The 24,435-nt window shown below is 38.9% G+C and overlaps 2 protein-coding genes across 8 annotated transcripts; both read right to left on the reverse strand.

The window, feature by feature from the left end:
• Positions 1 to 316: 316 nt before the first annotated feature.
• LOC104603699 (protein kinase STUNTED-like) lies at positions 317 to 5,079 on the reverse strand. 2 transcript variants are annotated; one of them, XM_088888545.1, is made up of 7 exons: positions 4,831 to 5,079; positions 3,501 to 3,779; positions 3,282 to 3,394; positions 2,389 to 3,193; positions 1,983 to 2,219; positions 1,692 to 1,841; positions 317 to 864 (listed from the first exon to the last, which is right to left on the reverse strand). In XM_088888545.1, the coding sequence occupies exons 2-7, from the start codon at positions 3,747 to 3,749 to the stop codon at positions 712 to 714; spliced, it is 1,707 nt and encodes a 568-aa protein (XP_088744671.1). In that variant the 5' UTR covers positions 3,750 to 3,779; positions 4,831 to 5,079; the 3' UTR covers positions 317 to 711. The 2 variants fall into 2 exon arrangements, with proteins under 2 accessions (XP_088744671.1, XP_010266087.1); XM_010267785.3 differs by lacking the exon at positions 4,831 to 5,079 and having other exon boundaries at positions 3,501 to 4,514.
• Positions 5,080 to 8,058: 2,979 nt separating this feature from the next.
• LOC104603698 (uncharacterized) lies at positions 8,059 to 24,107 on the reverse strand. Of its 6 annotated transcripts, none has more exons than XR_016076796.1 (4): positions 19,390 to 20,113; positions 17,193 to 18,423; positions 11,602 to 11,721; positions 8,059 to 8,378 (listed from the first exon to the last, which is right to left on the reverse strand). XR_016076796.1 is itself a non-coding variant. In XM_010267783.2 (3 exons), the coding sequence occupies exons 1-3, from the start codon at positions 19,945 to 19,947 to the stop codon at positions 8,367 to 8,369; spliced, it is 690 nt and encodes a 229-aa protein (XP_010266085.1). In that variant the 5' UTR covers positions 19,948 to 20,112; the 3' UTR covers positions 8,059 to 8,366. The 6 variants fall into 6 exon arrangements, 3 of the variants coding, with proteins under 3 accessions (XP_010266085.1, XP_088745216.1, XP_088745217.1); XR_016076795.1 differs by lacking the exon at positions 17,193 to 18,423 and adding an exon at positions 11,827 to 11,937 and having other exon boundaries at positions 8,360 to 8,378; positions 19,390 to 20,114; XR_736247.2 differs by lacking the exon at positions 17,193 to 18,423 and adding an exon at positions 11,827 to 11,941 and having other exon boundaries at positions 8,360 to 8,378.
• Positions 24,108 to 24,435: the final 328 nt, after the last annotated feature.

Consider the following 24,435-nt stretch of genomic DNA (forward strand, 5'->3'; position numbering starts at 1 on the left):
CAATTGAAACCCAGTCTAATATACCATAGGAATTAGACCCCATTTCACAAGCTAATAGCAATAGGTCCGGTTTCTAAACGTTGTTCAACACTTCAACATTCAATCCCAGATCTAAGGTTCAAAGTTCTGCAGCCTTTCTAGCAATTGAAACCCAGTCTAATATACCATAGGAATTAGGAGATCAATCCTTTTGCCGTTATATGGATCAGTTGATTGACTTCATTCCCATTGGTTATGCAGATTTATATAAAAAACTCATATTCATATGTTGTGTCAAGAAGATTTTGTTAGAAAGCAAACCGGTCAAGAATGGTTTTCAACAACACTGGGCTTAAAAGCACAATGCTATTTTATTAAAGAAAATTCTTGATTTATGATCACTGGGATATTTTATTGTATTAAATATGCTTAAAATTACAGTCAAGAACACACAAAACTAAATTTTACATTACTAGTAGGACAAATATTGGTTCCCTGTTCTGAGTTTAACTCAGTGTTTTGCTTGTATCTTTATCATATCTATAGCAGGAGTTTTGCACCTCTGCAACGTGCTAAGGGACAGAGTGGAACCCATTAATTCCATGGTTCCCATAGCATCTTTTAGTGCGTTGCAGTGGTGCAACACACCTTATGGATTTCCGATTGCCTGCTAGTAGTATACTATTCCCTTGTATATAATTGATGACTGGTAATATGAGAGGAAAGATAAAATCATATATCCTCAATAAGCGGGATTTCATTAATGGTGAACTCATAATGTCCCCGCAACCTTGATTCCCTTTTGAAGCTGTTTCTGTTAATGAACTCTTCTCGCTCCCTTTGCATCTTCACCCAATATTCTGGCTCCTCTAACAACTTCAGAATCTGCAAAATGTTCAATAACATGGAAACCTATTATTTTTTTTTTTTTTGGGGGGGGGGGGGGGCGCCTTGATAAGATGATGATATTAATAAGAGTAGAATGTACAATATACGTGTTTTACGTTCACGTGGACAATTTTTTTCTAATATTGCCAACCCAAGGATGATTTTCATTTTATTTTATCAGTTGGCAACATATTCACAACCACATCATTAGTCAATCACTTGTCATATATTTTTCGACCTTTTCTCTTCTTGACACATGTTTTCTCAAAAAAAATTGATTATTAAAATTTATATTTATAAATATTAACAGAAATTATATTGTTTTTTTAAGAATTAGGATAAATATTTATATTTTGGGATTTATCGAGGTTTCCAACCTAATGTTCATGGTGTTTGGAAGGGTGGGCGTTTTTAGGATCGATTTTCAAGAAAAAAATGCTCATGTTTTCAAGATGTAAAAAACGCTTATGCCACATAGGCGGTGAGTAATACTATACTGTTTGGTAAGTATAGTTTTTTATCACCATTTTTCATGTATGTGCTGACAGGTAAGTACCACATATGATATACGTTAGTCAACGGTTGGGGGAAATGCATGAAACACTTTCATAGGCGTTTGTTAACGTTTCATGCATCGGTGGGGTCCCGATTTTCGAGACATGCCCGATTTTTTAATAATCGGCTGAACAAACGTGGCACCATTTTTTTGAAAAACGGCCACGGCTGAGCAGCGGGAGGTGTTTAATTGTGAAAGCGGGGGTGTTAAATTGTTAATGGATGGCGGAAAAGTCTTATTAGTGAAAACGAAAATTACATTTACATACCATTTTCATGGTTGGTCTCCTAGAAGACGAATGCATAAGGCAGAGTCGGGCTGCAGTCATCATCCTCTCCATTTCCTGCTTCTCATAATCTCCATTCAGCTGGGGATCTATTAGTCGCTCACAAAGCCCACGGCTGAGCAGCGACCTTGCCTGTGAATCCCAAAAAAAAAAAAAAAAACGGTTGCAGATGGTTAAAAACACTTGTCGGTCAGTGGCGAAGGAATTGAAGATCCACCCCCACCCTTTTTTCTCAGCAGTAGCCAGTAGGTAGTGTTTTTCATTAGTCATTACCCAGAGTACTAAGCTTTCATGAGTAGTCGCTTGACTTGTCTGGATGGCCTCTTTTCCAGAGATGAGTTCCAAGAGCACGACACCGTATGAGTAAACATCTATCTTCTCATCGACCTTGCCGTACATCATGTATTCTGGGGCCAGGTATCCGAAGGTCCCAACCACATGGAATGGTTTCATGTTTGCTGAAGGTTTCAGAGATTGGTGATATACCACCGCTGCTCCAAAATCTGATAGCTGGAAAACAAGAAAAATTAAACCTGTTAATTATGTTTATGCCATGGGAAGATTCTCTCATGAAATTGTGAGATCCTGATGTACACATGTATTAATTTGTGAGTTAACTCGACTGAGGGTGAGGGATATCGATCGAATGAAAAAAATGTATTCGAGTTTAACAAGTTACCTGGGGCTGGCAGTGTTGGGTGAGGAGGACGTTTGACGATTTCACATCTCTGTGGATGATGGGAGGGGAACAAGAATGGTGAAGGTAGTCAAGTGCTTTTGCCAATCCAACTGCAACTTTCATCCTCTCACTCCATCCGAGCTGTCTCAGTTTGTGCTTTAAGCTCTCCTGAAGAAGATCATACACCATTGCTTTCATATCCTTGCTATAGCAGTACCCAAAGAACCCAACTATATTCTCGTGGTTCAACCTACTCAGCATCTCCACTTCCTTTATAAGCTCCTCACCTGATCTCTCGGTCGTCTTGAGGACTTTCACAGCTGCAGTCCGACCATCTTCAAGGTTGGCTCTGTAAACCTTACCATGGCCTCCCTCACCAATCAACATCTGAGGGACGAATTTATTGGTTGCACAGCTTAACTCTTGTGGAGTGAACCGCTTGGTGGTTCCCTTCACGTCTAGCTGTTCCAATCTCTTGAGATGGATCTGTTCCATATTCTCGGAGAAGTGCATTACGTTTGAGACATTGCCAACACCTGTGTTTGCTTGTACCGGTGATGACGTTGTTGAGGAAGATGGGGCAGATGGCTTTATAGATTGATGAATGGTTTCTGATTGGTTAGCAGCAGCAGAAGTATGTGTTGGCAAAGATGGCACCACAGAAGGTTGATGGAATTGAATCGTCGATCCTTGTTGTGATGTCCCAGGTTGCTGAATGAGAACTCTCCCTCCGTTGTCCATGATCAGAAGGGAACAAGTGGGAGGCAATCTTTTCAAGCAAGAAGAAACAATGGAGTCATTGGGCCTTCAAGATAGAAAGATACATGGGTTAGAGAAAGAGAGAGATTCCATTTAATTTCCAGTATATTAATTAGCTAGTTTCAAATCAATACCGTGGGCTGCTGCATCCAAGGACGAGTGTCGTTGCAAAGTGGACTCTTACTTGATGTGTTAAAATGGTTATGAATGAGTCTCCTCCAGCAGAGATCTTGACTTGAAAATCCACCTGCAGATATGAGAACAAGGCAGGACGTTAATGAATCATGACATGACATTGCTTTCCATGGTGCAATTTTCTAGTATATGATTTTCGTTTTCTCAACTTGTCTAACCTGTTTTGATTTGCAGAGATCTTCATGGATGTGAAAGGTATTTGGGTCGAAGTTGTCATTTGGTTCCTGCACATGAACAGCTAGCACGGTATCCCCAGAGTCAACAACCATGGTGAGTAGACGCAGAAGCATTTCTCTACTGCGGTTATGGGATTTCAAACCAACTACGACCATCCTCTTCTTCTTCGCCATCTTGCTTCCCAGAATTGATGAGATTCTGCGGTCCATACTCGGACTTCCGACGACCATTGCTAATGTGTAATTGGTCCTGATGATATTCTGAAACCACCATTCTATTGCATAATGGAGAATATCGTGATTGTCACATCCCCATGTCTGTCTCTATCTCCTATCCCATTCATTTACATTTGGCCATTGTCTGTTGATTTTTTTTTTTTTCCATTCTTTTGGGTGTGGTTGGGTTGGGTTGGGTTGGATTGGAATGGATTGGGTTTGGGGTTTCTTTTAGTTTTAGGTTAGACTAGTAGCTAGGTCCCCATATCATAAACTGCAACAATTATTAGTTGATAGTAGCTACTGAAAACGAAATCTAATTAACCCCCAGTCCCCACCAAGGCTGCCGACACTGATAACAAGTAATAAGAATGAACTGAAAGGTTATTATAAGAGATAAGGGTTAATCATTTCCAGGAAATGTTTTCTGGAAGACAATACGGGATTGATATATATATAAATATTGGGGAAAAAAGAAAAACCCTTGTTGATTTACTAGTCGATATTAGACAAACTAATTATAAACTGTAAGGACCAAATTGTTTAACAGAAGTATATATATATATATAGATGCCCTCCGATACATTAATCCAACGTACGTGTTAAGTATAGAATTTTTACTGGAGGATTTTTAATTGATTTCTTTACACCAAAAAAATCAATTCAATCAGATAAAAGATATATTGAATCAGTATCAGTATTAATTTTCAATGGCAAAACAACACTGATTGCATCCTTTGGAAATCAAGTGGTTTTTTTTTATGGTTGAATAAAACCATTCAATCAAAGTTGTTGTTTGGTGTAGCAGATCTCCCATATTGGACCTAAAACACATGCGATTTAGTTTGGAAAGATGTTCAGCTAATTGTATTATATTATAATTTAATAAACTAGGGCAAAGCTACTAAATGTATTTTATTTGACACAATTAAGATGCATGGTTACATTTGCATTACAAGCATGCTCCATTAATCCATAGTTAAGTTACCTAAAAATATGTTCTTCTGACTTTTCTCCTATTTTTAATAATCTGCAGGGCCCGTTTGGGAGGGATTCTGCGTTGACTAAATAGCTATGGAAAAAGAAAAACAACTACCTGACATAACTCATCATGTCCGAAAGGAAAGTTGATTTTGCAGCTTCTGCGACTCTATTTTTGACCTTCCGGCCTCCGGGGGACGTGCTTCACGGTGTTCGATCCTGATCATCAGCTAATGCCAAAGCCGCTGTATAAAAGCCCTCCCAAACGGCACTTGATCATGATGAGACTTGAGAGGGCAATGAATTAGCAGCGTCTGAAACCAGTTCCAAATAGTTTAGCCAACATAATGTTTGGCTTAATGGCTTTTCTTTATTGTTGATTTGAGTTGACGAAACCAAAGCAATATGTAGATGTTTCCCCCCAAGTTGGTCATACGATTTATTGCTTTTAAATGAGAGGAGGCCGAACTGGCTACGTGCAGTTGGATGCCATCTATCTATCTATCTATACCAATAACAAATTAACCTTAGCAACCATAAATTTTCAAGGTGTAGAAACCACACCGCACCGCAAAGGTAGAAGAAATGCAGATGGCACACATTAATGTGCAACTGGTCTGGTCTGGTCTGGTCTGGTCTGGTCTGGTCTGGTGTATCTCATTCCTCAAGCACAACCACTCAGTCTTTATTTAATATACGCCCAATTTAAGTGCATGTAGGTGTAGCCATAGCCATGCCATGTACCAGACTACCAGCAACCGCCTGTACTGGTTGGTGTACATGCCGCACTGATATCATAAAGGGCAACTCATAAATCATTAACGCTCCCTCCAACCTCCTCTCTCGTTTATTATTATTTATACAAAAATAAAAATGCATAATAAATTCACGGCATCGTCTGCTCGATATGGTTGTTGATGGTAAAGAAATAAAGCCCCCAATTTTTTCTTTCCTTCATGGTCTATGGAGTGCATCTTACACCATACATCTTGAACGATGTACCAGCTAGATGGACCTACATGGACTTCTCCAGATCTGCTAATTACTTATCACCTACATCATACATACATCTCCAATGAAACCACACCTACTGCCCCCTTTGAAGGGACCTATGCGTTGTTTCATACAGATTAATTTTGCCTCGTCTTTGGTCTAAGAATACTTGAATATAAAAATTAATAAAAGATTTTTGAAAGAATTAATTGATTCACGTACTGACCTTGCTAAAAACAACACTAAGAATGGCAACTTCAATTATACCAGAAGGGTGTGATACCAGATTTTTTTTTTTTTTTATTTAATATCAGAAGAACTTTGACAATCAGAACACCCCCCCCCCCCCCCGGTTGAATGGTCATCAGAAAATCCGTTTTTCTGATATCATGTCTTTCCGGTGTCATAGAGACATGCATAGATGGACTCCCTGAAAACACACCACAAGAAGAAATATCCCGAGTCTCCCAGTTTGAAGTCACAAGGATGCCAAAGTGCGGGGCTGTTATTGCGCATCCCCTGTCTACTTTCAGGGTTTCAGCACGGTTCACCGTGATGGGTAAGCAACAGTTAACCAAGTGCAAGGACAATGACTATTACGAGGGTGTTTTTCACCGCGATGACCTGCCATGAGCGTCCTCCAATAGAATTTGTTTTACAGCTAAAGGTGATTTTATAAGGGGAAGGAAAGGAAGAGGGGGTGGGGCCACTCGATGAAAATTAACGTCATGTTTGGTTATAAAATTTTTGCCATCGGTTTCATTTTTTTCAAAATGAAAAAATAAGTCCATAACACAAAAAGAAAGAAGTAGCCTGCAGTATGAAAAATAATCATGCCATATCTTGCCCATTTTCATTCTTTAAAGAAAATTTATGCCACTAGTTACAAACCACCACTGTGAAAGAGCTTTTATGAGATAACTTTTATAAAAATACTTTTACATAAAAGCACTTTTATAAAAGTAATTTTATGAAAAAGGCCCTTACAAAAGCAAAATACTTTTATAAAAGTATATTATGAGAGCACTTTTATAAAAGTACTTTTACACAAGCACTTTTATAAAAGTAATTTTATGAAAAATGCCCTTACAAAAGCAAAATATTTTTTTACAAAAGTATCTTATGAGAGCACTTTTATAAAAGTACTTTTACACAAATGCACTTTTATAACAGTAATTTTATGCAAAGTACTTTTACAAAAGTATTTTATGAGAGCACTTTTATAAAAGTACTTTTACACAAGCACTTCTATGAAAAATACTTTTATAAAATCACTTTTATGAAAGCACTTTTACAAAAACACTTAGTCAAAGTACTCTTACAAAAGTTCTTTTATTCATTCACTTTGGATTGAATTGGACCCAATTCAGTTCATTTGCATTTTAATTGGACTGTAGCAAGTGTTGTAGTTTTTTTATATATATTTCTGGATTTCTAGTGTTATTTTGGTGCTTGATTCAATTTGGATTGGATTGGACAAAATCCAGTCAATTTGCATTTTATTTAGACTAGATTGGACTTGGTTTGTATGGATTTGGTCCTGTCCATTTATAAATAGACCAATATTGGATTGGACCAAATCAATCCAATTGATGGCCCTACCGATAAACATCTATGCTGATGATTTTGGAGGCCTAGGCTGGTGGTTTATGACTGCTAACACAAATTTTTTCTTTTAAGATAGAAAATGAGCAAAGCAAGGCACTTGTCAATTTGAAAAGAATTCATTTTTAGGTTCATAGCAATATTTTCTCATTTTACCTATTTTTACCATTCTTGTCCATTTTAAGGGGTGTTCTTTTTTTGGATTTTGAGAGGGGGGAAAGTTGGTCAATGGGATTTTGATTTCCAAATCCCATTGACCAAGAATCCTACATTCTTTTTTCAGATTTATGTGGGGACCAGGGTAAGTTTATTTTCCTGAGTATATCTATCTCCTAGGTGGATAAATAACTTTCCCACCTAGGGAAAAGTTGCCAACACTTGAATGGAACAAAAATACCCTTTTTAATAATAGATTTTTATGGCTAAAATGGTCATTGCCTTATTTACATGAGAAATAAAATAACATGAATAAATACACTTACCCGGGTAAGTGTTTCCCAGGAAAGACTTACTCAGGTAACTGCATTTAACCGGGTAAATAACTTGCCGAAAAGCGAAGGAGGCCTTAGAATTTCATCTTGGGCAAGAATGAGAAAGAATGACAGTAGAACCAAAGGAAACCCATCTATTCTGTCATTCTGTGGTGTCTGCAAAAAGCTCGCATTTGTATTATCATTCTTTTAGAACAAAGTTAAATACCAACTTTTACTCCAAATCCAATTAACAAAGAACATAAGACCATCTCTGTTTCAACTTTTAATACTCATTTTTTTGTGCTCTCGTCATTATGTATATACACCATTAACAACAGTTTATTGCCAACATAGATGAATGAATCGCAGGTCTGAATAGAATGGGGCCACAATAAACCAATGACGAAAGAAAATAAAGCATTACTCTAGGTTCTAGTGGGCACGAACGCTGCAGGCTCGTACAACCCAGGATCCAAAAATCCACAGTATGCCTCAACAGGTTCGAAGAATTGACATTTAGAAATGGTACAGTTACCGGAGAAAATAGCAACCCTTACTGGGCGAGGGGGGTGCAACCGGATCAATCCTTAACCTGCACATGCCAATCAGTCAGTGAGTTTGAGAAAATGTTATAACATATTATACAGAAAAATACGTCATACTAATTACTATGGTGAAAAAGCCATTTCGAAAAGGATTATGGTGAGGTGGATAGTAAACGTTCTCTCTCGATGGCTAAAACTGTGGATTGTACTATTTATTGATAGAACACATTATTACTCGCTAAATACTGTAGGTCCATGTAAAAAAATTAAAAACTATATTCAGGTATTCTATACTAAAGCCACAATCCTATGTAGAACTGCAACATAGCGCATCTATATCGCAGTTAAGAATTGCTGACCAAATGCTTTGGGTCTAAGGACGACAGTCATTGAAGTTCACAAATAATAACCTTCTGACGAAGCACACCACCTATAGGGAAGCTAACCAAAATCTTACATCCTTTTAAACCTAGGATATTTAGTTCAATATGGTTTGGGAGGACAACAGTAGTCATTAGTAACCACACAGACTCCTAACGACCTTGTTTGATGATGCAAGGTGCCAAGCTACCTCTAGTTCCATTTTGCACTTTCATTTTCCACACACACAAGGTTAAAAGGGCCTCAATGATGACTATTCAGAGGGTGCTTGTTATCGTTGCATTGTGGAAGCATTGCATTTGTACTTGATTTTAAGCATTGGTAATCAGGAAAAACCAAGGTTTGGGCAGAGTACAATGTCACAATTGTTTTTATTGCTGCTTAGTACACAACTGACATAAGTGCCACACAAAAAAATGTCTACCCTGAAGCAAAAAAAAATCCAATTGGTGTTTCCTACAAAGGTAGCATTCACATAACCCCTGATAAAGAGCAGTACAAATAGCTGTACTTGAATTAGCCCAACCAAAGAGGATTATGATTTGGTAAAGCCAATGCCCCTATGTGATGCTTACGTGGTGGCGAAACAGCTCCACTACACCACAATACCAAACACCAACCACCCAACCAAAGAAAACCAAAGAAGATTATGGTTTGATAATTTTTATAAGTATTAGGTTTGATAAAAATCAAAACGCATATTTGATGTTTACATGGCAGAAAAACAGCTGTGCAACATCATTATAACAAACACCACCTAAATCCACTCAGGATCTTAGAGATGAAATATTGAATACACCCCAAAGAAACGAAAGATGAAATAAAAAAGAAAAGATGATATCATCATCCTATCTTCCTGCAAACCACAATTTTTCTCTGATTGCCAAAAGCAATAAGATATAGGGAGCATCTTGGGACACTGGAACAATAGGCCCAGGGATTCTATGAATTGCCACATGTGTATGTTTCAAGAATTGGGATAGCATCAGTCAGGTCAAAAGCTGGTATAACCAGACATGTTTCTGATCATCTGAATTGGAGGCTTGAGGGGATGGGGACCTACTTTTTTACTTGGAATTAACTTTGTCCCTGTTCAGAATATACAGTAGATGGTGGGAGTTGGACACTAGGCAAATTATGAGGACACCGAACCCACTTACTGGTTGTGTCCTGATCCCTAAGATTTAACCTAAGGTACAAAGCATACAGGTTTAGTGAAACTAATCAGCTTTAACTTTGACATTGGAGACCTTTACTCAGATCTGTTGGGTGTAAGGTCCCAAGGTTCTTTGCGTGCCTTAAGGCACAATAAGGTTATTGGTTGGACCTTGGAAAAATATAATCCTATCTTTAATATCCTGTGGACAACCACTACTGGTTTATCAGCTGACAAAACTATGCCTCATTTTAAATAGAATGCAGGAACCTCTACATGGAATTCACTGCATGTTTTACTGTAGGTGCAGTGATATAACTCTGAGGAAAACCTCTTATTTCTCCTTTGAACTAGGTTGGCAGTATCTCAAACTCCATAATATGATTAGTAATGTATATAACTTTTGTGCAGATATTCTTTCCCTACTATGTATAGAGCTTCAAGGTTAATATCCTTAAGATGTTGCAAAGAAATATAAGTTTATGTTTTCAATCTAATTTTCTACTACTCTTTTTTATGGTCAAAGAAAGGAAGCTCCACAAAACATCAAGGATACAACTGCTGACCCCTCCTACAGTTAGTCAAAAAGTACAAAAGAGATAGAGGAGGATTTATTGCTCGCCTAGCCCAGACACCAAGCAGCTTTTATATCATACTTTACATTATTTTACAATATTCTTATATTTTTATACTTTGAGCTCATAATATCAAAATAGGCAGTGACACGTTGTAACCTCCTTTTTATTATTTCATAAACCAACTTGTATTTGTTAGCTTCTTCTTAAATAGAGAGCGGCACCTTCTTTTATGAGATAGGAAATAACCCTTTCTGCTTCTTAAATCTCTGAATCTTTTCCTTCCGTTTTTGAACAAAAGCAGAGGCTATGCACCTTCTTCTCCTTCATTTGATTTTTTTCCTTTTCCTTTTACTGAAACAAGAACAGGGGTTCTGCCCCATCATCATTTCAAGGTTTTTTCTTGCACTCTTTTTTTTCCAGACAAGAACATGTTCTCCTTCATCATTTTTTAGGGTTTTTTCTTTCTCTTTTCTGAGACAAAAACAGGGGCTCCACCCTTTTCTCTTTCTTATTTCTGAGACACTAGCCTTGAAAAGCATTAGAAAGAGAAGGGTTATTTCTAAGACACAAACCTTGAAACACTAGGAAAAGCAAGATTACTTCTGAGACACTAGGTGGGTGCCTAAGCAACTAGGTGACTAAGCGGTCCTGTGCCACCTAGGTTCGCCTTGGTGCCTTGAGAACTATGGTTCATAATTACTAAGGACCTCTAAAACCCTGGTCCAATACAAAACTTTCTCCTCCAAAATCTGAACCTAAAAGCTGAAAAGACCAGAATACTTATACATCCTACAACATTTTATTATCAAATCATTGCCTAGGCAACCAACTAGGCTTTTTTAAGGCCCCACTACATAGGTAATGCACTAGGCAGGCAATGGTTCCCAGGCAGTCACTTATGTCATTTTGCTAGTTCACCTAGGCAATTGCAAACAAGGCAACACTTGAGCGGTAGAAAATCCACCTCCCCCCCCCCCCAAAAAAAAAAATAATAATAATAAATAAACAAAAATATTTTGTATTAGTAACCAAGGGAGAAAATATCATATAGCCCGACACAAGAGTTGCATGGTCAAAGTGTCGAACAACATAAGAGGAATACAATGGAACATAATTAATAATCACGAAGATTTAAATCTATTAGTCCAAGTTCACCTGGTTAAGAGGATTATCTGGAGATTTCTTCCATAACTTCCATATCATGTCCTTGTATTGAGTGTGAGTAAGACCTGGCTTTTCTTCCTTCAGTTTTGGAAGTTCTGCTTCTTCAAATGCCTACATATGCATTGGAAAATTCAATGGATAAGTTATCATAGTGAGAACAAGAAAATTTCAACATGATCACTGCAAGAATCAAAGATAATAACTATGGTATATTACCAGTTCAATTTAACTGTGTTTCTACGAGTTTGTATCCAGACAGGAGGTAACAAGAAGCAAGACCATTAAGGTAGAACTACTTTTCAGGAAAAAGCAAAGTCCTTGTTGTACCTACCTAGCAAATAATAATAAGATAAATAACAAAGGGGGAAACTATTATTTCTCATCAATTGTTTCATTAGTTAAAAGTTGAAGAAAAACACAATATAGTACATATGATGATGATAACCAAAATAATAGTTTTGATAATTGTAATGCAAAGGACATTCAGAAAAACAATTAACAATAATAGTTTTGATCGCAGCCCAACCAACAGCATCAGAATAATATGCATGTCCGCGTGCCTAGAAGATAGATGGATAGTAACATATTAGCTGCAACATTGCTAAACCATGCAATTTGAATTTTCCAGAAATAAATTAGATCATTTCAACTCTCCAAGTTGCCAAAAAAAGTGTAGAAAATGGGATCATGACCAAACTCTTACTGAGAAATGAACTGAGATGCATTGGACTCCAACACTACACAGATCACTTTTATGTGACATTTTTGTTTTTCTCCTTGCTTATAATGAACCCAACAAATGCCATTTTTCCTATAAAATGCTATTAAGTTCAAACCTATATGTTTATAATGTTTTTTTTTGAACTGTAATGTAAAGTATTTCATTAAAACAAAAGGCCAACAAAGAACCGCTGTACAATGAGAAACTGAACAGAGGATATACAATTTGCTCCCTACAGCCCAAAACCCAAAAAAAACAACTAACTTTTCCTTACAAAAAGAAGATCCGAATCAAAGAAAGAACTAGGATGTCTATTTCTAAACAAAGGGTGAACTGCCAACCAAGAATGAGCCATCCCCAGAATTTTACGTGGGATTTCTTCCTTTGAAGCCTGAATCCCTTCAAACAGTCTCCTGTTTCTTTCACTCCACACAGCCCATAACACTGCTGAAGGAAGTATGCTCCATGCTACCTTTCCAGCTCTACTTAAACCTTCTAGATGCCATGCCTCAATGAGACCCTTCACTTCAGCTGGGAAGCACCATTTTACATCAAACACACCTACTATCTTTATTCCTTAACCAGATCCAATGAGTAAATTCGCATTGATTCAGTAAGTGACCAGAAGACTCCACATTACCATTGCATAAGAGGCAATCCAAATCTGCCACCTGTAGACCTCTTCTGACTAGATTCTGCTTTGTTAGGATCTTGTCCAGCATTGCTGACCAGACAACGAAGGCCAGTTTAGAAGGGACAGCTTCAATCCAAATCCTGTCACTTGGAAATGGTGTGGTCTCCTCCCTTGCTACAGATTTGAAAAAGGATCTTACAGAAAAGCTGACTTCTCTAACTTCCACAATCTTTTGTCTTCCCCTAGACCAGACGTTTCTGAATCATATAGAATCTGGAGCAAGCTGACCAGTGACTGCACCTCCCAGTTGTTCAGGTTCCTTCTGAATTGGGGGTTCCATATGCAGTGTCCATTCTGTCTTTCCAAATACTCAGCTACAGTAGCATTCTTATTTGTGACTATTTCAAACAAATCATGAAATAAAGTCATTAAAGGTCCTTCTTCACACCAGAGATCCTTCCAGAACAGAACCCTCTGGTGTGAAGACCCATATTTAGCCACAATTATCCTTCTCCACAAGCTATCTGACTGCACATTGAATCTCCATAGCCATTTTCCAAGCAACGCAGTGTTGACATCTCTCACTGGTCTGATCCCTAGGCCCCCATTTTCTTTAGAGATACAGATTTTCTTCCAGTTTACCAAGTGACATTTTGATTCCTCCTTCCATCCTCTCCACAAAAAGTTTCTCATTCTCTTTTCCAACACTGCCGCCCACTAGGCTGAGATTGGAAATAGAGATAAATAGAATACAGGAAGGGATGACAACACACTTTTAATTAGAGTGACTTTTCCTCCTTTGGACAAGTACTTGGTCTTCCAAGATGCTAATTTTCTATTTACCTTCTCCAGTATGGGCTCCCAGAATCCAGATGGCCTTTGATTTGCAGTTTTCCCCCAAAGGCATGCCCAAATATTTGGAGAGTAGTTTCCCCACTTTACATCCCCAGTCATCTGCCCACTCCTTCAGGTTTGTCACCTCCCCAACAGCCATCAATTCACTCTTCAAGATGTTAATCGCAGACCTGTTACCACCTCAAACCATCTCACTATTTCCTTCACATTCCATAACTGATCCCAAGCTGCATCACAGAAGAAAAGGGTGTCATCTGCAAATTGGAGTAGTGTTTCCTCCTCTTCTCCACTGCCCACTGTGAAGCCTTCTAATAGTCCTCCCATCCATGCTCTCTCTACCATCTTATAGAGAGCTTCAGTCACACAAATGAATAAAGGGGGAGATAGAGGGTCCCCTTGCCTTAGTCCCCCTAGAGCTCTTAAACCTTCCACAGGAGCTCCCACTTACCAGAACTGAAAAAGAGGCAGACAATAAGCAAACTTTTATCCAATTTCTCCATTTCTCCCCGAAATTCATTCTCTTCAAGATGTACTCCAAGAAGTGCCAGTTCACATGATCATAAGCCTTCTCCATATCCACCTCACATAAAAAACCTGCGAGCCCACTTTTTCTTCTTGAGTCTATTACTTCGTTTGCTATAAACACCCCATCTACTAATAGTCTCCCCCCTATGAAAGCACCTTGAGATTCAGCTATCAGACTTGACATCACTTTTGTCATTCTGTTTGCCAAGATTTTAGCTAGGACCTTATACAAGCTGCAAACAAGGCTGATTGGTCTGAAATCAGACAATTTTACAGCCCCTTTCTTCTTTGGGATTAAAGTGATGAATGTGTGGTTTAGGATTCTTTCCAGTGCTCCCCTATCATGAAATTCTTTAACATTCAGAACGTCCAGCTTCACAATTTCCCAGCACTTCTTATAGAATTATGAACTGTTATAATAGTCTATACTTTTCAATGGATGTGTTAGTCGGTCCTTGTTTCTTCATCTTGCCAAGTTAGACACCCAGACATGCATCAGATTCTGATTCATGTGTGCATGTCCATGTAACATTGGTAACTTGACAAAAGATGATAAAACAACAATAACTGATGTAACCGTTTCTGGTCACGTACCATTTTTTGTGATGTATAAATTTTTTGGCTAAGTACCTCGTTGTTTGACCCGGTGGTGACGTGCCTTGGTGATGAGCTACTTGGTGGCGAACTGGCTGGTGGCGAACTGCCTGGTGGCGAGCTGCTTGGTGGCGAACTGCCTGGTGGCGAACTGCCTAGTGGCGAGCTGCCTGGTGGCGAACTGCATGGTGGCGAACTGCCTGGTGGACTCGTCACTTGACTTGCTCCTAGGCGGCCTGCAACTCAGAGGATGGTGGAGCTCCTTGGTGCAGCGCAACCCGACTACCCTCCGCGTGAGGTGATTTCCTCTCCTTTGTAGGCGGCGAGAGCTGAGGGACCTGCGAGAACTGAATCAAAGGACCCGGGGGTATTTTCCCGGTGGGGACTCTCCGATGCCTAAGTTAGCATTCTGATTACAGAGAGCTTGGAGAGAAATGAGAGAGCTAGAGAGCAGGGGTTACCATCCTTTCCCCTTTGGCTTTGGGGGTCGGAGTCCTTATATAGTGGTGTCCTCGCGGGTTAGGTGGGTGAAAAGCCTTCAAACGGTAAGACTCGTCATATCCCGTCAGAACCGGGGTACGGTGATGAACTCCTCGAGGTTGTCAGGTTGGCGCTTGTGTCAGGTGGCCAGGTCGGCGCCTGGGCCAGGTTGTCAGGTCGGCGCTTGTGTCAATCGGCGGATCGGTGTCTGGGCCAGGTTGTCAGGTCGGCGCCTGTGTCAGTCGGCGGGTCGGTGTCCGGGCCAGGTTGCCAGGTCGGTGCCTGTGTCAGTCGACGGGTCGGTGTCCGGGCCAGGTTGCCAGGTCGGCGTCTGTGTCCGGGCCAGGTTGCCAGGTCGGCGCCTGTGTCCAGGCCAGGTTGCCAGGTCGGCGCCTGTGTCCGAGCCAGGTTGCCAGGTCGGCCAGGTCGGATCATGTGCCAGGCTGATCCGGCCAGGCCGCGCCAGGTCACGCGCAGGTCGCGCCAGGCCGCGCCGAGCCGCGTGCAGGCCGCCCGTAGGCCGCGTGCAGGTCGCGCCAGGCCAGCCAGACCGGTGCCCGGGTGGGGCACCAACTTGGTAAGTCGTTTGCCTAGTTGTCACGAGGTGCCACGTGTCGCAATTTCACTGGAGGGCCAAATCAGCCCTCACCAATTGCCCCCCACTCCCGAGCTGAGAGTAACTCAGCGAAGGGAGTAGATTTCTTTTGGCCCGTAAGTCGACGAGCTAGTAGGTGCTGATCCAATTCCTTAGGCTTCGGGAGCTACCTGTATGTGGCAAGCTGCCACTAAGGCGAGGGGGTCTCCGCCAGTTTAGTAGTGTAGCCCTTAGGCTCTAGAGCAACTTATAGTTCACTTTTGCTAATTTTGCTCCTGCTGAGGAAGCGACTGGATATTTAGCAATAGTGTAGCCCGTAGGCTTTGGGAGTGACTCATAGTCTACTCTTTTTTGACTTTGCCTGCGCCGGAGAGGCGACCGGGTCTTGAGCAATAATGTGGCCCGTAGGCTTTGGGAGTGACTCGTAGTCTACTCTTTTTTGACTTTGCCCGTGTCGGAGAGGCGATCGGGTCTTGAGCAATAATGTGGCCCATAGGCTTTGGGAGTGACTCGTAGTCTACTCTTTTTTTGATTTTGCCCGCGTCGGAGAGGACGACCGGGTCTTAAGCAGTAATGTGGCCCGTAGGCTTTGGGAGTGACTCGTAGTCTACTCTTTTTTTTACTTTGCCCGTGCCGGAGAGGCGACCGGGTCTTAAGCAGTAATGTGGCCCATAGGCTTTGGGAGTGACTCGTAGTCTACTCTCTCTTTTTTGACTTTGCCCGTGCCGGAGAGGCGACCGGGTCTTAAGCAGTAATGTGGCCCGTAGGCTTTGCCTGTGAGGTGTCGAGCTATGATTGTGCTGCATCATCTTCGTAATGCCGGTCACCCACTCCTACAAGAAGCTACTAGGAGCTCGACCTTCGGGGGCAGCACTACTAACTTTAGGTCGCCAGCTCACACGGGAGCCTTGGAAGGCTCGACCGGTAAGGGCGCCTATGTAGTCTGTTGGCCGTCAACTCCCGCGGAAGCCACGAAGAGCTCATCTTTGTAGGGGGGACCTTGTGGAGAGGACTAATGAGGCATTATCTGAATTGAAAGTAAGGTTGGTAGAGCTACTTAGTCTGTTAGCTCCTTGCATAGTCTTTGAGTTCATAAAAAATGTAAACTATAAAGCGATAGCTTCAATTTCTAAAAAGTGAGGACTTAGCTTTGGTAAGATGAGAACTTAGCCACGTACCATTTTTTGTGATGCATAAATTTTTTGGCTAAGTACTTCGTTGTTTGACCCGGTGGTGACGTGCCTTGGTGATGAGCTACTTGGTGGCGAACTGCCTGGTGGCGAGCTGCCTGGTGGCGAACTGCCTGGTGGCGAACTGCCTGGTGGCGATCTGCCTGGTGGCGAACTGCCTGGTGGCGATCTGCCTGGTGGCGAACTGCCTGGTGGCGATCTGCCTGGTGGCAAACTGCCTAGTGGCGAACTGCCTGGTGGCGAGCTGCCTGATGGCGAACTACCTGGTGGCGAGCTGCCTGGTGGCGAACTGCCTGGTGGCGAACTGCCTGGTGGACTCGTCACTTGACTTGCTCCTAGGCGGCCTACAACTCAGAGGATGATGGAGCTCCCTGGTGCAGCGCAACCCGACTACCCTCCGCGTGAGGTGATTTCCTCTCCTTTGTAGGCGGCGGGAGCTGAGGGACCTACGAGAACTGAATCAGAGGACCCGGGGGTATTTTCCCGGCGGGGACTCTCCGATGCCTAAGTTAGCATTCTGATTACAGAGAGCTTGGAGAGAGATGAGAGAGCTAGAGAGCAGGGGTTACCATCCTTTCCCCTTTGGCTTTGGGGGTCGGAGTCCTTATATAGTGGTGTCCTCGCGGGTTAGGTGGGCGAAAAGCCTTCAAACGGTAAGACTCGTCATATCCCGTCAGAACCGGGGTACGGTGATGAACTCCTCGAGGTTGTCAGGCGGCCAGGTCGGCGCCTGGGCCAAGTTGTCAGGTCGGCGCCTGTGTCAGTCGGCGGATCAGTGTTTGGGCCAGGTTGTCAGGTCGGCGCCTGTGTCAGTCGACGGGTCAGTGTCCGGGCCAGGTTGCCAGGTCGGCGCCTGTGTCAGTCGGCGGGTCGGTGTCCGGGCCAGGTTGCCAGGTCGGCGCCTGTGTCCGGGCCAGGTTGTCAGGTCGGCGCCTGTGTCCGGGCCAGGTTGCTAGGTCAGCGCTTGTGTCCGGGCCAGGTTGCCAGGTTGGCGCTTGGGCTAGGTTGTCAGGTCGGCGCCTGTGTCTGAGCCAGGTTGCCAGGTCGGCCAGGTCGCGCAGGCCGCGCCAGGTCGCGCGCAGGCCTCGCGGGCCGCGCCGGGCCGCGTGCAGGTCGCGCCACGCCAGCCAAACCGGTGCTCGGGTGGGACACCAACTTGGTAAGTTGTTTGCCTGGGTGTTTGCCTAGTTGTCACGAGGTGCCACGTATCACAATTTCACTGGAGAGCCAAATCTGCCCTCATCAATAACCATACTTGAAGTGCAAGCCACAAAAGGGACATTATTAACAATGCAACTCATAAAGGCACATTCTATTTAAAGAAATAAATAAACTCAATGTCTACTAACTTTGTTATAAGAAAACCATAGATATCCTACCATCCTAAACACCTAATCAGTAATTCTAGTAAAATGCAAAACCCTTCAATAGAAGTGCATAAATCTTTCAGAGCAAGAACCTAATCCATCAGAAAACTGCTTGCACCCACACAAAAGCCTTGATTGCCTTATAAAGTCCTTCAACTTCTTTTTCAAAAATTCCAACACACCACAGAAGAGATCACATCAAAAAGATAGAGGTCAAGGAAGATGAGCTCCTAGTAGGCATAATCAACCTTATCAAGATGACTATTAATCATTATATTCAATTCAAGCTTTTAAATGCAAATATCTAAAGAAACTTTGCAATTCTTTTTTCATCAACCTCTAAGAAATGACATCCTTTTTTATGCAAGGCAATCCAATAGATAAAAAATTTCAAGTCCCTTAAATTTCAACCACACTTTTTTAGGAAGTGTATGTTGCTACCTCTTTAAAGGCGACAAAGTAGTGCCATTAATTCGAGAGACTTACAAATAATAATATAATTTTCTATCAACAACTATGCAAACAATTTGCAAACAGTATATGGATCTGCAACGGAAAACACTAGATAAAATTATTTAAGTTAAGCTAGCCGTGTTGCAAGTTGCTGAGGCTACACTGCAATTTGGTTTTCAATTTTCCTTACTGGCATTAGTCTTTTATCAAGCAAGATAAAACTTATAATTCTATGAATTCTAAGTTAAAGGTAATTGGAATGTAATTTGGGACCAGATTTCTGAGAAAAATAATTATGATGGATCCATAAATGAGCTCCAAGTTGATAGTGCGCAATATAAGATTAAATCCATACAAAATGATACCTTAAAAGATGCCTTGAGCCTCCTCTCTGGATGCCGCTCAGGAGGAAGATTATCCGAAACGGCCATGCGAGCAATGGCTTCCTCGACGGAGTGAGCCTCGATAATAGAATCGTCGCGATTGGTATTGGAAACGAGCACCATGCGCTCATATTCCTCTTCGTTGGCGGTGCGAGTCTGCCTCTTCTTAGCCTCCTCAGCGCGCTGAAGGATCTGAAGCCTCTCCTCTTGACGACGACGCTGGAGCTCCGCCTCGGTGACCTTGGGGACAGGGATAGAGACTCGGTTGGCCTTCTTGTCAGGCTTCCTACAGGCCTTCTCGAGATCTTTCTCTTCAAGCTCGGCAAGACGTCGAGCCTCGGCCTTGCGGGCAGCAGCCTCTGCACGTTTCTCGGCCTCGTCTTCTCGTTTTTTGGCTGCTCGAGATTTGGTGCCCTCGGCTTCTCTCCAGTATTGGTCTTCCTTCTCGCAAGCCTCTCGCTCCTTGCGTTCCGCCTCTGTAGCGCTCTTCCGTGCCCTAGCAGCCTCTGCTTTACTGTTTATTCCCATCTTCTTCGGCATCTTTGCTCTTCCCACGCTCGCTCGCTCTCTCTCCGGTTGAGTCTCTGAATTTGCAGATTGCTGCCTGAATGCGGTGGTGGAAGTTGAAACCTGTTAGAAAGGGTCGATATGGCACTTCGTTCTCATTGCGAGAAACATCTACCGGGCAAACGGTATCCGATTGCCGAATTCTAATTCGATCCGTTTATAATTGTATCAAATATTATCCACCCTATCGTTAATAATCGGATCAAATATGGACCCACACTATCACATCCGGTTCCGGTATTTACCTAATTCGATTCGTTTTAAATAATATGTTCATACATATTTAAAATTCATATTATCTCTATAAAGAAATTGGTTTGAATGTCGTATTATTCTAAACTGTAGGTTCACCGTTCATGTTTTAGATAAATAATTTTAATTCATTTTGTTCATAAAATATAATATTTAAATCATTTTTAATTCATTTTATTAATATATTATAATATTTTGATCATTTTTAATTTAACTTATTTATACTATTTAATATCCGAATTATAATTTTAAATTCGATTCAAATCCATTATATATCCGATAGATAATACCACACAATTCTTGGATCTACCAATGTTCGAATAGATTCGATTTACATCTATGAATTTGGCTCAATGAATTTGTATACACATGGAAACATGTACTAATCTGTACTACTTTAAGAAGTATAAATATCCTTAAAAATATTTATGGAATTTTGTGATGACAAAATTTACCTTTTATATTTAAATTTATTGATAAAAAATGAGGGCAAATAGGGTAATTAATTATTGATATTAAATGAGTTGAAAAGATTTAATTTTAAGATATTCAATTATCTCTCACTAAATCCAACATTTAAGGTATTAATTTGCATTCATCTTCATTGAGACATATATTTAAGGCTTCTCATCATTAAATTCTATAATTAAATACATACATAATAAATTAATAATTTCATTAACATAAAAACTTATACTTTTAAAATCTAACCAGAAAAAATAGTGTTTTCATCTAGGTGGTGGTAAGAAATTAAATCATTTGGGTCAAATGGGTCAATCCATATTGTCACAATTAAATAATAAAATTCAAAAATATATAAAATGCAAAAAAAATATAAAAATTAAGAAAATAGAAACACTTTTAACATCATATATTTGACATATTAAACAATAATAAGTATGATAAACAATGTTTTAAAAATCAACCTAGAGGTTGACCTGCTTTTGCCTTTAGGTCATAGGTCATCAGTTCAACTGTCAAAGTCAAACGAGTCAAACCGCTCTTCGTCAACACTATGTGTGTGCGTAAAAATACATATTTTATCAATGAATAGTATAATTATCTTTTACATATATCATAGTTATGTTTTACATATATTACATACAATAAATGTATTGTATTATATTTATTTATGTTTTTTAATTCTGTTTTAAATTTTTTATTTATAAAAAATATTAAATTTTGCAATCAGACATCGGAGTGCAAAGTTATGGCTTTCAAAAGTTTGCACATAATTAAGTGCACAACCTGCAATTTGGCAATTGGGTCAAACGTGTCAATGGTTGAACTACCCAAGTTTGACAGTTTTTAATTAAAAGAAGGAATTCAACAAAACTAAACCTACAATCAAGGCCAAGTGACGGTTCAAACAGTTCAATCAGCCAGGTCAACAACAAGTTGAAAACATTGATGATAAATAAGAAGTGTTTTTATTAATGATGGAAATGAAATGTAAAATTTAAAACCAACTGGAAGTAAAACTATTTTCCTATTATACATAAGATATAATTTTATCAACAATGGAAATATAATACAAAATTTAATGTCAACTTAGAAATCAAACTATTTTTCTTTTTGGGTTGTGAGTTAGTGGTTTGAGTCAAATGGATTAATAAATGATATAATAGTTAAATAATAAAAAAATACAAGTAATCAAAAGAATATATAAAAAATTATATATTAATTATGCCAAACAAATATTAAGTGTGATGGGTAAAAATTATGTATATAATATAGAAGAAATATATAATTTAAAATTGATCCGAAAGCAAAGTTATTTTCTTATTTAAATGGTGGGTCAATGATCCAACTTTTCAAAGAAATTAATGATGTCATGATTGAATAATAAATATTTAGAAAAAGATAGAACACAAAAGATAAAAAAGTATAGAGTTTTGTCAAAGACATTTTGGAACATTTATAATTTATAATGTTATATAATCATCATATTAAATAAAAATAATTGTTAAAATAAAAATTATTTTTAGTTAAGACAAAAATGGAATACAAAATTTAGTAGTAGTAGTAATAATTGTTATTGTAATTTAAAATTTCTGCAAGTGCAAATTTAGTACAAGTATTTAAGTTTATTTTTAATCATATTGTTACTTTTATTAATTTTCAATTTATATCCTAACTATGATATATATAAAATTCAAGTAATTAATATGAAAAAAAAATCATACGTGCAACAAATGTGCTTAATTACTAGTCATAGTTAAAAGGGTAAAAAACTTAAACCTCCACTAAAGTTTAAGATAAATACTAATACCTCCCTTTTAGTTTTTAATAGAACTTAAACCTCCCTTGTTAGAATAAGTGGGAAATGAAGAATTATCACTTTTTTTTTTCATGGAAGGATAAAATTACATCAAGAGGGACTCAAACCCATTCAAGACAAAACCTTGAGTCTCTAACTAAGACACCAAGATAGAGCTAGCTTATTTGCATCACGACTAATATGATAAAAAGCTAAAGAATTGGGTAAATAAGAGATTTAGGCCATCTTTGGGAGTGCTTAAAAAAAGTGCTTATTTGGACGGGGACTATACCATTAAGCACTTGTTAGTGTTTGGGAAATAAGCCTGAAATAAGTGCTTATTTTAAAAATAAGGTCTTATTTTTTAAGTCTAAATTTCCAGCTTTTTTAAGTGCTCATACAGTAAGCCCTTGTTCAATTTTTTTCTCTCATAATTGTCCCCACTTAATTTTTAAAATACCAATTATAACCCTTTTACAAAGGCACGTTTATAAAAGTAATTTTATGAAAGTTACTTTTACGAAAATAAAGTATTTTTACAAAAGCATTTTTACGAAAGTACTTTTATGAAAGTACTTTTACAAAATCACTTTTATAAAAGTAATTTTGTGAAAGTACTTTTATGAAAGCACTTTTACAAATGTACTTATATATGAAAGTACTTTTATAAAAGCACTTTTATGAAAGCACTTTCGTAAAAGTAGTTTTATGAAAGCACTTTTATAAAAATACTTTTATGAAAGCACTTTTATAAAAGTACTTTTACGAAAGCACTTCTACAAAAGTACTTTTATAAAAGCACTTCTATAAAAGTACTTTTACGAAAGCACTTCTACAAAAGTACTTTTATAAAAGCACTTTTCTAAAAGTACTTTTATGGAAGCACTTTTATGAAAACACTTTTATAAAAGCACTTTTATGGAAGTGATTTTATAAAAGCACTTTTATAAAAGTATTTTTACGGAAGTGTTATTATCAAAGTACTTTTATGAAAGCACTTTTGCAAAAGTACTTTTATATAAGCACTTCTATCAAAGTACTTTTATTCATTCACTTTAGATTGGATATTTTAAAAATTTGAAAGAAAATGAAGGACAAAAGAGTCACAATTGCTTATTTAAGTGCTTATTGGAGAAAAAGACCACCAAACACCCAATATAAAATAAGTGCTTATTTTTAACATAAGCACTCCTAAACATGGCCTTAGAATCACAAAAAAGGACAATTCAACCATGAATATGAATATTCCGTGTGTATTTCGTATGAACCTGATAACAATCTAATTTTTGCTAGTCATTAGAATGCACTTGTCCATAAATTTCTACACACTTTGAAGAGTTTTATACACTACTAGAGGAGACCCATGCGATGCATGGGAAAATGCAATCCATTTTGATGACAAAAAACATTAAAAATGTATAGTGATTGTCAATCACATACTAAATTTGTATAATTGATAAACCAAATAGAGAGGAGGATAATCATGTAAAATGAAACGAACATTGTAAAAATGTTGATATAATTGTAATATAATAATCTATCTAAAAAGAACAAATAATTCAAGTATGCGCATTCGTGTAAGAGAAGTTAATTTAGGTGTACCTCTTCACAACTTATAATACTGTTGAACCATCTTCACTCCTTCACTATTATCAAACCTATAAAATAAGAATCATAAAATCATTAGTTTAAAATTTGTTTGAAGAAATAATTGTTATATTTACAAATTAATCTATCACAACTTATTACTGACCATGATCTAAGAGATTCTTCTTCAATAATACTGGATTAAAAGATATTTGTGTATTTTTTTATAGTGGTAATAGTATGCCCTGCAATTATATCTCATATGTAAATCAATGGAAATTTAAAGCGATTATTAAATAAAGATAATATAATGTCACCTTTATAATGTATAACATTTATGTATCTAATTTTTGCTAGTCATT

Source organism: Nelumbo nucifera, chromosome 5, assembly GCF_055504915.1.
Source record: "Nelumbo nucifera cultivar China Antique chromosome 5, China Antique-T2T, whole genome shotgun sequence".
NCBI classification, from domain to species: Eukaryota; Viridiplantae; Streptophyta; class Magnoliopsida; order Proteales; family Nelumbonaceae; genus Nelumbo; species Nelumbo nucifera.

What these genes read in the sequence shown, in the direction of transcription:
- LOC104603699 (XM_088888545.1), bottom strand. Translation starts at nt 3,749, where the DNA reads ATGGTCGTCGGAAGTCCGAGTATGGACCGCAGAATCTCATCAATTCTG. An exon ending in CTTGGATGCAGCAGCCCACG is followed by an intron (nt 3,194 to 3,281) that starts GTATTGATTTGA and finishes TCTATCTTGAAG; the next exon opens with GCCCAATGACTCCATTGTTT. An exon ending in GGAGACCAACCATGAAAATG is followed by an intron (nt 865 to 1,691) that starts GTATGTAAATGT and finishes AACATTTTGCAG; the next exon opens with ATTCTGAAGTTGTTAGAGGA.
- LOC104603698 (XM_088889090.1), bottom strand. Translation starts at nt 19,947, where the DNA reads ATGCCGAAGAAGATGGGAATAAACAGTAAAGCAGAGGCTGCTAGGGCA. An exon ending in GGCTCAAGGCATCTTTTAAG is followed by an intron (nt 11,722 to 19,389) that starts GTATCATTTTGT and finishes ATGCATATGTAG; the next exon opens with GCATTTGAAGAAGCAGAACT.